The sequence below is a fragment of the Tauraco erythrolophus genome, chromosome 25 (genome assembly GCF_009769465.1).
Source record: "Tauraco erythrolophus isolate bTauEry1 chromosome 25, bTauEry1.pri, whole genome shotgun sequence".
Taxonomy (NCBI): Eukaryota; Metazoa; Chordata; class Aves; order Musophagiformes; family Musophagidae; genus Tauraco; species Tauraco erythrolophus.
Genome location: NC_141489.1, coordinates 3,777,060 through 3,790,663, shown reverse-complemented (window position 1 = coordinate 3,790,663; position 13,604 = coordinate 3,777,060). Strand labels below are relative to the sequence as shown.

At 46.3% G+C, this 13,604-nt stretch overlaps 1 protein-coding gene across 5 annotated transcripts in view; it reads left to right on the top strand.

Annotated features, from left to right (window-relative positions):
- The window catches only part of TANC2 (tetratricopeptide repeat, ankyrin repeat and coiled-coil containing 2), a 218,346-nt gene that overhangs the window by 131,352 nt on the left and 73,390 nt on the right, over positions 1-13,604 (top strand). For all 5 annotated transcript variants that reach the window (XM_086626755.1, XM_086626754.1, XM_086626758.1 and 2 more), the window contains 2 exons: positions 4,890-5,015; positions 13,320-13,601. In XM_086626755.1, coding sequence (XP_086482881.1) covers positions 4,890-5,015; positions 13,320-13,601 — 408 coding nt within the window. The remainder of the gene's footprint in view (positions 1-4,889; positions 5,016-13,319; positions 13,602-13,604) is intronic.

The following is a 13,604-nucleotide window of genomic DNA, read 5'->3' as shown; positions in this document are numbered from 1 at the left end:
CCGAGTCTGCAAAGCCCACCCGGTCCCCAGACCACCAAATACCAATTTCAAGTCAGGTTGTTTTGTGTTTGTCATTCAGCTATTACATTGAAACGGAATTATCTATCTTCCACTATTTGTTGGCCGTTTCCCTGGGAGATTTGCGTCTGCATAAGCAAATATTATTTTTGTGGAGGTCCTTTTTTTCTCCCTTGTGTTTTATCTGCAGTCGCTGTGTCTTATTATGTAGGATAAGGTTCAGAATTGAGGGGAAGCTTTCAACAGCTTAGTATTATATTTTCTAAGATAGATTGGTCTTGCATAATTTTTGAAGTACTGAAGCATATTCTCAGGAAAAATTGCTTCTAGTTCCTCTGGCCTTAGATCTCTTTAATTATTCCTCAGTTCTAAATCAGGAAGATAAATCTCAGTTCATCGGCCTGAGAAATAGCAGGGTGGTTGTACTGACAATTGCAAAAATAATCTGTGGCAAAATGTGAAATGGATCTGGCAGCTCCTGCTGGCTGCAGTTCGTTGTGTATGAGTCTCATCATCGTCATCAGATGATGATAAAGGTGGGAAGAAAGCCTGCCTTTGGGCTGCTGAGGAATATCTCCTCACTTCTTGTAGGACCAGCAATAAATGAGGCCACTGGCCATTGTCGTGCTCTTCTCTGGCAGCACACGAAGTCCATCCCTGCAAAACATCTGGGATTGCAGCTGGCTTCTCGTTTCACAGACAGGACAGAGGTCAAAATGCAAACTCTTTAAATAAATAACAGAAAAAAAAAAATGCCAGTAGGATTGCAGATTGTCCCAGGAAACAGAACAAAATTCTTCTTTCAGGAGGCTGCACGTGTACTGCAGGGACTCGAAAAACATTCAGTTGTTGTTTGCTTCAGAAACTCCCTTCTGCCTGTTGGCAGTAGTTGGAGCCGGGGAGGCGGTGTCGGCACAGCCGGCTCGTCGTGCCGTCGCCGTTTGCTGTTTGGAGCGAGGGGAGGTGATGGTCCTTCCTTGACTTGCAATAACAGACTGGCTGCTTCTCTCTGTAGACCTCTGTTATTGGCGGAGCGTGAAGAACGGCTCTCAGGCTTCGTTCCTGTCTTGCTCACCAAAATCCACATCCTAGAAGATTAAAGCAGCTTTGAAAGGTTGTTCAGCATTAGCAAAGCTGTGTAATTACCCAACAAGTGCTGGCAAAATCGTGTTCCTCAGAACCATCATGAGTCCCGACGTTGCTGACTCTTCTTTTAGCACCTAGCTGGTGTGGACACAGTCCAGAAACCACTTTCTGAGGATGTTTCCAAAGTCTGGCTCTGCATTGACAGCTGTGGTGACCAATTGTCCATCATTTAAGATCCAGAAATCTTGGCTTCATGTTGAAAACGGGTTGGGCAGCACCAGTTGTGTCTGGCGTATGGTCTGTGCCTCTTAAGAATAACAATTTGGTGTTTTCAATCCTGTACAATTAACCAGAGGCTCTGTACTGCCCTGGAGCATCACAGGTCTTGTTTCTTGGGTGTGTGGCGTGTTTATAGTGCGGTGTTTTCTTGGCGTGTGTAAGATTGGCTCCTATGAGGGTGTTTTCCTGGAGATGGGAAGTCAAAAAAAAATTTTCTCATAATCAGATTGTAAAACTGATTCTCTATTCAAGAACTAATGAGAGTTTTCAAATATAAGACATTTTAGCTTTTTTATCGGTGAGTAATTGGGGAAGAAATAATTTTTGGTTTTAACTGTTGTTATATAAATTGGAAAAACGAGCTTTTATCAGTTTGTTACTACATTGAGTGGTCTTGTATAAAGACATGAAATTACCAGCAAGATTAATGTTTCTGGTCATCCGTGATGGCTCTGTATGTGCTTGATAGAATTAAAATGGGACTGGAGCAGAACTGAATATGGAATTTAGAGGGAGGAAATCTTGTCCTTGAGCAGCTGATGTGTGTGTAGAGAAAGAGATCCACATACACGCAGAGTCTCATATATATATATATATATATATATGTATTTTTAGTGATGGAGCACACGCACAGTCGTACTCCGCTGTGGGTGCTTCAGTTCTCCTTGCAGCAAGTTTTGTTTTCTTCCTTTTTTTTTTTTTTTCAGAGAAGCAGGAGCAGCTTCAGCAGGGTAACTTGAACTGAATTCCTGAGCATATTTAACAAAATTCAGTAAAGAAAAAGTGTGGTTCTTCACAAAAAAAAACAGTAGTGCTTTCAGCCAGCAGGTTTGTTTATTGTGTGCGACGAAGCCTTAATGCAGCAAAACTGCTGAGCTCTGTGTGACGTGTTAATAACTCCCATTCAAGGGCGGAAGATATGCCTGGAAAGGCTGATAATCCTTATCCTAATTTAATGGTCTTCATAAGCATACTGCAGTGAGACTTACACATCTGAGAGAAAAGCATTCAGACGTTCATTTTGTTGTTTTTTTTTTTTTTAAAGGTGTTTCCTTTGCCTGAATATTCCCTTTCTAAACAATCCCAGGATGAATTTGGGTTGGTTTTGGTGTGCATTTTCAGCATATCCTAAAAACACCAGCCAGTGCTAAGCCATCCTGGCCAGCTGGTTTTTACCTTGTTGCCTGACAATCAAGTGAAAAGGGATTTTTATTTACCAAGAAAAGGTTATCTATTAAGGTCCTACTTTTCCTGAGAAAGTTGGCATCCACACGTGTGACCGCGTCGGACGTATAGACGTACCCCGCTGACCGCGTGGCCGGTGCAGACGGTGGGATGAAGGCTCAAGTGGGAAGGTCTGACCTGCCTGACGTGGTGCCAGGCTCCTGGGCAAGCTGTGCCTGGGCTTTGTCTCCCTGAATGAGAAGCCCCCTGGGGTACGCCAGCTCTGCCCGCGGTTGCCGCGGTGAGGCTGCAGATCCTCTGGCTCAGTTACGCTGCGAAAAGCGGGTGGAAATGGCACAAGTTTCTGTGCCAAAGGCACGTTCCGTTGGGCTGTGCCACCGTAGCATGGGCAGGACCCGAAGCTGCCCGCCGGCAGTGCTGCAGGGGGATGGTGCTCACAGCAAGGAACATGCGTCCCCGCTACAGCCCCACCTTTCTAATTGCAGCATCTCCAGTCTGCTCCTTCACAGCGAGCATCTCGTCAGCTTCACAAGAGGAAAAAAGCATGAAGGACTTCCAAAAACAGACTTGGATGGGCTTATCACCTCTTTTTTTTTCCTCACTCCTGTTTTGTCTGCTGTCTCTCTCTGTCTTTCTCTTATTTTTTTCCTTAAAATTTATAGAGAGACTTCAGGCAGTTTGAAGAACAGCGTTTAGAATTGCTGCCAAATTTAAGCCCCTTCTCCGCGCCCCATGTGACAGTCTCTGAATCTTGCTTAGTTTTTGACTAATCTTGTAAAGATTTTTACGTGGTTATTAGGTGTTGTATGAAAAAAAAAAAACAATGTTTCTCTTAGTTTTGAAATTTTCTGCCGTTCAGTTTTGTTGAATTGTTACGTCTGGTGCTGGGTGGCAGGCAGGGAGGATGCGAAGCCCAGTGCGGTGAGCTGCTCTGGAGAGCTGTATCAAAATACTTACCCATTTCACAGCGAAGATTTAACATCAGCTTCACAGACAGTCTTTGAAGAAGTCATTTAATTAATTAGTTCAATTTAAAATAATAATCTTGTTACCATAAATGGCCAAAAACTAAAGAAAAAACAAAGCAACATCAGATGCAGAGTACTGAGCAGCCGAACACTGAGCAGTGTGATTCCCACTGGTAAATGTTTACTGTGATATTTTGGAAGTGGGAATGGTTATCGGAACAAGAACAGAGCTGGTGATCTGCAAAGGCTTTTTTTAAGTTTTCTGTGTATAATTGGGAAGCTTGTTTCATGCAGTGGAGGTTTTCATTCCTTTGTTTTATAATACTCTGTAAGTTACTTGACCGTCAGGTCTTCTGCCATGGCAGAATAGTGGATAAATTCAGATGCGAGTGATCCGGATTTATATTGTTTAAACTGCATTTTCTCCTCTTTTTCAATCGTCACTCATCACCATATAAAAAAAAAAATGTTGCTATTTCTTGTACTGATTGGAGTTTGGAGAAAAATACCTTCACAGTTGGGCTGGTCGTACCTTCATGCTCACCAGTGGGCTGGATTCTCCTGCCCTGCTCGGCGAGCGGTGAGCTGCTCCGTGTGCTTACATTGAAAAATGGAATAAAAAATAACTTGTGCTGTGTTATCTGCTGGTTTCCAAGAGAGAGAAAGAAACTTTCTAGCTGCAGTTTCTGTTCTGACCACCCTTATTCGTGTAGCGGTGGCACCTTCAGCAGAGACCAAGAAATGGTGGCTGTTTAATCTGGCATTGTAAAGAAAACTCAACTTCCCTATGGGCAACATCAGAATCGTCAAGTTCTCTCCTTTAGTTCAGATAACATTTTTCTCCTTTATTCGTGTATTTTTGCTGGTCTGTTGAAAGTTTAATTTTCCTGCCACTAACTCTGGCTTTATGAACAGATAAACGTTAATATCCAAACTAAGTAGCTCTAAAATGATTGAAGAGGAGATTGTGGACTTCAGCCTAAAATGCAGTGTTGAGTTGTCTTTTGTGTAGTAGGAGATACCGTCTGCTTCTGTCGAGCTTTGCACACACGCGATGAGTAAGTCTTGTGATTGGGAGAGCTTAGATCAGATATGAGAGACTCCGTGTCTCCGTTCTCCATTTGTGAACATCAACAGGAGACCAAACCAGAGCAAATACTGATGGGACATGAGGAAACGTTACCAAAACGCTCCTTTACTCCTGCCAGGGGAAATTAGACTTGGTTCATCTTAGCTGCGTTGACTCAATGTAGTTACAACTCCGTGTATTTTGTTTAAAAACCAAAAAAGACATAACCAGAATATCAGATCTGAAACCCAGGAGTGATGTAGCTGTTTGCTTTCTCATGGCAGCTACCAGCTCAGCCCACCTAGAAGATCTCGCTTACCTGGACGAGCAGAGACACACTCCCCTGCGGACCTCGCTCCGGATGCCGCGGCAGAGCGTGGCCGGCGCCCGCGCGCAGCAGGACCTGCGAGGTAGGACCACTCGGGGGGCTCGTTCCACAGGGCTTTCTGGGGTGGGAGCTTCTTCTGCAGCCACTTCATCCACATCCTCCTGAAAATACTGGAGCAGGACTGGTTTTCCTGCAGATATTAAGCTCTGCCTCTCCGTGAGGGTGTGAACCAATCTTTTTTATTCCCAGTGCCCTTGGTGGCGTGGCCAAATTGGAGGGGAAGGAACATAAATGAAGTAATGAACTAAGTAGTCCTGCCTTCTGTCTGGTGGTGGTTGGCTGGATGCTGCCCTGCTGCGTGGTTTTGGGGTTGCTTTTCCGGGCTGACTTCGATGTCTGGTTTGCCGGACGCACGCTGTGCGTAGCCGTGGTGTAAAGATGGAGCACAGGGGAATCGTGTTACTGAGTTGGTCCGTCATCTGAGCAGCTTCACTTCTCAAGAGCAAAAATAGGTAAATTGTACATTAAAACGAGGGTTGCAGGATTTCAGCCTCCACACCGCCTCCCAGAGCGGCTCTGTGCCCCGAGGCGGGGTGATGGCCATCTCCTCCGTGTTCAGCTTGCCAGAGGTGCTGCCCTCCCTGAGCCCGGCAGCCGTAGTGGCAGGACTGGACTGAGTGTGCCTATGGACAGCCTGGCACTGACCCTATACATCTACCGCTGTATCCCATATGGATATTCTTGCAAAAGATCCCCAAATTCCTCTTCCTGGTTGCTCCCCTACCAGCCCTCTGTCAGTCTCTGAGCACTGCGGGGCTAATACTTCGATAGTTTCTAAAAAATGAGAAATTCTGATGCACTGCTATTTTTTCCTTCTATTTTTTGAACAAAAATGAAAGGATTACAGCCCCCACTCAGCAGTTTGCAGGATGCCACTAGGGAAGGAGCATATGGAGCCCCATCCCGACACGTCCCTCTTACGGCGCTCACAATGCCGGTATTCAGGCAGCCCTTTGGCTTCTGAAAGGCCTTTTGAAAGGGGAAATTTTTGTGGTTCTTCCTGGCAAATTCCACAAAAAAAAAAAGACATTAGAGATGAGAAGAGGAGCCAGGGCTGACATTTTAGTATTTTGTTTATTTCCAGGCAACTCCAGCTAGATTCACCCCATCTCCTTGGCGTTTCAGCCCACCCTCCCACTTCCATCCCCCTTTTAATCCGAGCACAGTCTTTGGCTGCATCCTCAAGCGATCGCTGTGACGGCCCTGCATCTGCAGCAGATCCCCAGGTTCATGCTTCATCCCCATCGTCTGCCATTGCACAGATGAGTCAATGGCCCAAAAAGCTTGTTTGGGATTTTGCTCCGGTCCATCAGACTAGTTTGGGCTCCGCTGTGCATAGGGAGAGGGGTTTCTGTTGGTGGTACATTAAACTTTGTTTTTCTCTGGGGCGTTTTTGAGCAAGTGCCCACCGTCCTCAGGTAAGGAAATGAGGGGCTGGAGGGTGCCAGGTTGAGTTTTCACCCGGCACCGCAAGCGTGACCTGTTAGAGCCTGGCTGGGATTTCTACCAAATGCACGAGCCCTGGAGTGGAAGAAAAAAGTGTGTTTGTGTCGCTTTGGATCCCAGTCTGTAGTGAAATCATACTGGCTGGTGAGGCAGTTCTAAAAATGTATTAGCAGGCAGTAAGTGAAGAAAGCAAAGTTTGACAGACAAAATTTCCATATGTTTGACGGGAGCAGCTTGCCAAGGCTTCATAATTTGCAGTGATTGCATCCAAAACATTAAACTTTATTGTAGGAACAGAATCAAATTGTTTTCCAGACACACTTTTAAAAACCATGTAGCACTACATATTTTCTTTCTTCTGTTTATTCTTGTCGCCCCGCCTCTTTTTGGTGAAGGTTGCATGAGAATAGCAGCAGCATTTCAATTTTTTGGAATTGTTTCTGAGCCTAGTTGAGGTGCTGTGCTATTTTTAAAAAGCAAGGGAGAAGAAGAAGATGTGAAAAACCCAAACCACCACTATCTGGAAATATTTTGATTTCGTTGAATATGTGAGAGGGTTTTTTTTTCCCCCAAATACTACACATTCCAGATATTACTGTGAAGTTGCATCGATCCGGTCTGTTCTAATCAGCAACTCTTTGTTCCAACTGGAAATCCTAAACTTGGGTTTAGTGTTGATATCATAGAATCCCAGAATGGGTTGGAAGGGACCTTCAAGATCATCCAGTTCCAACCCCCCTGCCATGGGCAGGGACACCTTCCACTACACCAGGTTGCTCAAAGCCTCATCCAACCTGGCCTTGAACACTTCCAGGGATGGGGCAGCCACAGCTTCTCTGGGCAACCTCTTCCAGTGCCTCAGCACCCTCAGAGGGAAGAATTTCTTCCTTAGGTCTCATCCAGATCTCCCCTCTGTCAGTTTAAAGCCATTGCCCCATGTCCTGTCACTACACGCCCTTGTCCAAAGCCCCTCTCCAACTTTCCTGTAGCCCTTTTAGGTACTGGAAGTTCTCTCTGGAGCCGCCTTTTCTCCAGGCTGAGAAGTCTGGCTCTAGTCTTGGCTCTGACATGAAATAGTGAAGCAATTCCTGGCCCTGTACTGGGAGGGGACATGTTACAGCCCACTGATTTGTTCCCAGTCTTCCAGAATCCGGTGCAGATAAACTAAATGGGAGACCTTCCCTGCTATTTTTTCTTAAATCAGTTCTTTTAGCCAGAGGGAGCGACTGGGAGCATGACGAGTGTTCCTGCCAGCGGAGCGTTTTTCATAGGATGGGGAACGCGATTTTTGCTTCGACCGTTTTCAGCCGACGGGACCTGATGCAGCTGGGGGTTGCTGTAAGCCAGAGATGATCCCCGTCATGTGCCATGGAACAGGAGCCTGATGGCCGCCAAATTCCATGGTATTCGAACACCTTGACTGTTGCCATCGTGATTTTTTCTCTCCAAAAAGTAAATGTCAGCGCTGATGCAGCGTGTGAAGAACTGTGGTGTTCAGGTGAGGTTTGGAGGACAGGAGAGGAGAGGATGGCTCAGATTCCACCAATACATTGTTTGCCAACATAAGCGATATGGCAGTAGCACGTTTTCCTTAAACTGTCTTTTACAATCTTCTGGGTCTTGATTTCCTCATGGTGTGTGTTTAATAGTGTCACCTCTGGGCTAAGAGTTTCACGCGCTTCTTGAAAACACTAAAAAAGAGTTTAACCTTTTTAGGCACACGGTCTGTGAAGAATAGGCACTGGTTTCATCCTGATGGACGTCTACGTTTAAGACGCTACTTGAAAGAAGTTGCCATCTAAAGCAAGTAAAGGAAATCAACTCAGACGTTTGGCCAATTTCTGGGTTCTTAACGAAGGACACAGCAGATGTTGATGGATACTGTGTTATTCAGAACCGCGGTTCATTGTAATAAATATTAGACCACTTCTCACCTGGGCTTCCTCTCAACGCACGGGCAATATCCAGGCTGTGCAGCTTAGCCCTGGGCTGCAAGAGGGCATCTTCCACCAGGGATGCTAAAATGGCAACAAAATGCATCTAGAACAAGATGCAAAACAACTAACGAGCTGTGGATGCTGATGCCAGCAGAGCTGAGAAAAAATTCCTGTTTGAAGAGAGGGGAGTCTGTTGAACAAATGGTTTCTGAACAGGCATTTTAGAGTCTTTCAACAACTGAAATAACTGAAAATTCACTTTGTGTAGCAGAGGGTGACCTGCGTGGTAAAGCAGGATGGGCTTTTCTCCGACTTTTCTCCTGCTCGTTTTCAGCCCAATGGCTTTTTTTCAATCGTGCACATAATACAACCAGCTTTGGTTTGATTTAATTGAAGTTTTCAGCCACAAAAAAGAGGCAGGATGGGTACAGTAGGCAGCGTTTCAAGTTGGGATTTGAATTTATTGCTTGGGCTCTACAGAAGTTTGCACAGTATTTTATCAACTCTCATGAAAATTTTATGCTACCAGACCTTGTTCTATCCCACTCCCCACACTGATTTCCAGGAAAGTATGAGTTTAATTTATGGTAGGATATTATCAGAAGTTCTGGGTATTTCTGTGATACTCTGTGGCTTAAGTTCTTTAAAATGCTTCATTAAAAAGGAATATAAAACCCAGCAAGTGTTTGACAAATTTTCGAGGATGGGAAGGCAGCTTATTCATGTACTTTGATTTTCAGAAGCACTAAAGGCAAGAGGCTAATAGGGTTCATCCAAACCGCGTGTGCACATCCTCGCCCGATACTTCTGAACCTTCTTATCCTCTTCTTAAGAGCCCTTTCCATTAGCTTATCCTTTAATTTCTGCCCCAAATGTTGAAGCTCGGGTGCAGCGTTCCTTCTCTCCGGTTCTCCTTTCCTTGTGATGCAGGGTGTTTTTTTGGCTCTTTGAAAGGAGTTGAAAAATTCCCCCGGGGCTCCAGGGTCTTCCCTCGGGTTCGTGCTTTGCCTGCCTGTGCCTGGGGACCACTGTGCTGGGGGCTGTAAAATAAATAGTACCAGGGGAGGATTTTGGCATGGTTCAGCAGACAGTATCGGGAATTGATGGGGATCTGGCACACGGCTTGCAGTTAGTCAATGGCAGTCTGAAATTATTCATAAATGTTTTCGATAGTCCAGCGAGGACAATGTTGATGCTGAACATTCATCTTTCAAAGATGGTGTGGTGAAATAAATGTCTTCTGCTGGCACGTGGAGGTGAATTTGGAGGCTAGTGGGACAAAAAAGCACTCCGAACCGATGTGGCACTGCGTGTTTTCTTAATGACGAGATGCTGACCAGCATCCCCTGCCCTCCAGCAGCCCTGGGACTGCAGAGCCTCAAGTGCTGAGATGTCCCACCAGGCTGGCAGGAGGAGAGGTTTGCTTTGCTGTGCTCAGTGGCTGGTGGTGTAAGGTCTGGAGGAGCAGAAGGTTGGATGTAGTTAGATAAGTAGGTATATATCTTCTGGGGGTTTTGTTAAGCCTTTTTTAGGATGGGATGTGCTATTCCCAGGTGACAACCAACATGCGTATGTTCTTGTGGGCTCAAATAAAGACTAGACTTTAGGATGACCTTTGTCTGTTTGGGGTGGGGTGGTCAAAGGTGTAGGTGTCACACAGCCTCAAAGCCATCTACACCTGCGAAAAGAAACCAAGATTGGAGTCCAGGTCTCCTCCATGTAAAGCAGGAGCTTATTGGATCCCATAGATTATATATTTAACCAGTCTTGTCTCTCCGTTAGCCCCCAAGACCATTTGGTACCTGTTAGACTTCTGGCTCTCAGAAGAAGGTTATTGTACAATTTCACTCCCTAACATGATGTATCGCATACACACACGCACAAGTAAAGCAAAGCTGTAGCTTGTCAAGCACAAATCTTAGCTTGATGTTTTCCAAATGGAGTATTTTAATTGTATTTATTTTTTAAGTTCAATTTTCTGTATATAGAATTGGTGGCTTAACACAAGCAAAAATATCCCTCATCAGACGCGCTGCTGGAACGCTTCGTTGGCGTCCGTCAGGCCCCAACAGCTGCTTTGCCCCACCACATCCATGTGCTGTTCCTCGTGCAGGACGGTGGGAAACCATCAGTCCTGCTGATGCCACGAGCCGGGCTGGAGCTGGGAGCTGTGGTGGGGCCACGGGGCCACGCAGCGCCGGGGCTGCCCCGTCCCCTCCACCGCCAGCGATTTGGCTTCTCCGCACCTTCCCGTGCCAGCGCGTCCCGCTGCGCTCGCGTGACGGACCCCGCAAGGGGAATCCAACGAGCTGCCTGTGAGCTCGTGCAATTCAAGAGCCAGCTCCACCCTGGGATAAATTTAAAGCACATTCATCGTTTTTCAAGTGGGAATAAAAACACAGCTCCTGTCTGCAGCGTTTTCTGTACCAGTGAAAAAAAAAGGAAATTTGAACTGCCTAACATTTTTAAATACATGCTAATTTTCCTTAGGCATATCTGATGCAACATTAAATCCCAGGGTTTTTGTTGGCTCCCTGGTTTGATGGATCAGCTCCCCAGTCAGGTCCGTGAAGGATTGCAAGGGGATTTGAGCCTTGGGTGTCAGTGCAGCAGGTCCCTGTGCAGCACCAGAGTCAGGCACAGGGACAGCGGAGCCTTGGGGTCGGGGGCAGCAGCTCTTCTGCTGCTGGGCTGGTTCCGAGGAGGCTTGGGGGGGACTGGGAGGGAGCTGGGAGCAGCACCAGTGTCATTTGTAGCTTCCAGAGGGATTGGTTGCACAGCCTGGGAGCGGAGCTTGTCCCGGAGCCTGACGCAGCACCCTGGTCTCTGCAAAACCCATGTGTTTGTATTTACAGGAAGATCTTCAGGGTGGTAGCACAGCTCTGACCTCTCCCCATGCAGATAAAACATCCCCCCGTTGTGATCTGATAAACTATTTTCAGTGAGTTTGGTACCAAGTGTGGTTCGAGGGCATTATCTGTACCCCTGAGGGCCAGACTGGGAGGTCTGCGGGGGGATTAAACCACCACCCGCACGTCCACGGGCAAAGAAATGACAGACATCAGCAGTTGTTGAATGATCTTTGAGCTTTTGAAGTGTCTGAGGCTTTTAATGCTTCAAAGAAACCCAAGGGTCTCCCCTGGAAGCAGCTGATGTAAACGATGGGCGAGCGATCGTGCCAAGAGATAACGCTGAGCCAACCCGGGGGTTTTTTGTTTAAATCCTTCTCCAGCCCCGCGCGGGGAGCAGCTCCTCTGCAGCTTCGTGAGATTTCTTTTAAAATATGCTCTGAAGACATCTAGATTCTGTATGTTTTTGTTTGTGGCGTGCCGGGTGACCTCAAAACACATTGAATTCAACTTGTGTGATCTGCAGCCCAAATTTTGCACCACATCGGCGTAAAGACGCGTGGAATGTCAAATACAATGTGTGGGTTGCAGTTGGAAGGTGTGCTCAGAGCTGCCCTCCCAGGTCCTGCTCTGACATCGTGTCCCGCAGAGGTAGCTCCATCCACGTCACTTAGCCCCGACTCGGAGGATTTATGTCCTAAAATGCGAAGTTGGCAGCTCAAACACGTGGTGTGACAAACCTCCCCCTGCGTGGGAATCACCTGCTGTCTTTGTGGCACCTTCTGAAAGTTTTTAATTAAGAAACTATTTCAGTGGTAAAGTGGGAAGATCCAGCAACTGTCTCTGCCGGCACAAAGTGCTTCCATCACTTTTTAATTATTTTTTTTTTCATAGAATCATAGAATGGTTTGGGTTGGAAGGGACCTCAAAGATCATCTAGTTCCAACTATGGGCAGGGACACCTTCCACTACACCAGGTTGCCCAAAGCCTTATCCAGCCTGGACTTGAACACTTCCAGGGATGGGGCAGCCACAGCTTCTCTGGGCAACCTGTGCCAGTGCCTCAGCACCCTCAGAGGGAAGAATTTCTGCCTTAGATCCCATCAAAATCTTCCCTCTTTCAGTTTAAAGCCATTGCCCCGTGTCCTGTCACTACATGCCTTGTAAAAAGTCCCTCTCCAGCTTTTTTATAGATTTATGTGTATCATCTCCCAGTTCCAGGTCTGATGGGCAGAACACACCACAGGAGTTAATCTTTAACAGCATTTTTGTGCTGAATCCTGCATATTTGTTACTCTTTAGGTGTGCGTTCCCTCGATAGCTTGTGCCAAGTGGAAAAAATGGCAAAACCCTCTTTCTTCACCCAAAACGTTCCTAAAAAACATTCAGGGCTGGTTTGGGTTTAGTTGTACATTTTATTATAGTCTAATGCATAAAAAAGGGGGAAAAGCAACGCGCTCAGTATCCATGTTTTTCGGTGTTAGCGTTGCACCGGCACACGTGATCCATTGGGGAGGTATTTTTTTTACGTTGTTTGCAACGCCGCTTTTCCTTGGGAAAAGCAAAGGTGTTTTAATTGGTATATAGGAAAATCTTATCATTAATCTGGTTTCATTTATGTCCTTTAGAAGAGTCGAAATAACTTGCTTAGATTGATTTAACACTTCTAAGCGCTCAGATATTTTTTTTTTTTGGTGCTCCTTGGATTGAACAGGTGAGCAGAGAGGTTCTATATCGATATATTGAACAGACATCGGATAGTGTGTGCAGGGATGGCTCCCTGGAAACGTTCCCTCTGCCTGTGGCAGGGCCTTCAGTTATGGTGACTTTAAGCAAGAACTTTCATTTTTCCAGCTACGCTTTCCCTTGCTGTAGGCTACTTCTTCCTATAAAATTCTCGCAACTCCTTTGGTGGAAAATGCTACGAATGAGCCCGATGTTTTCAACAACAAACCTGTGGGCAATAAACACTTGTGTTTTTTTCACCTTTCGCACTGAAAAGATTCCTAAGGAAGATGAAACAGCAATTTCCAAACTATAGTTTTCCTGTTAGCGTTGATGTTTATGGTCTTTCCCTGTTTTTCTTCTATATAGTGCGCTTCGCACCTTACAGACCTCCCGACATCTCTCTGAAACCGCTGCTCTTCGAGGTGCCCAGCATCACCACCGAGTCCGTCTTCGTTGGCCGCGACTGGGTGTTCCACGAGATAGATGCGCAGCTGCAGAGCTCCAACGCCAGCGTCAACCGAGGCGTGGTGATCGTCGGGAACATCGGCTTCGGAAAAACCGCCATCATCTCCAGACTGGTCGCGCTCAGCTGCCATGGCACACGGATGAGACAGATCGCGTCTGATAGCCCACACGCCTCTCCGAAACGTG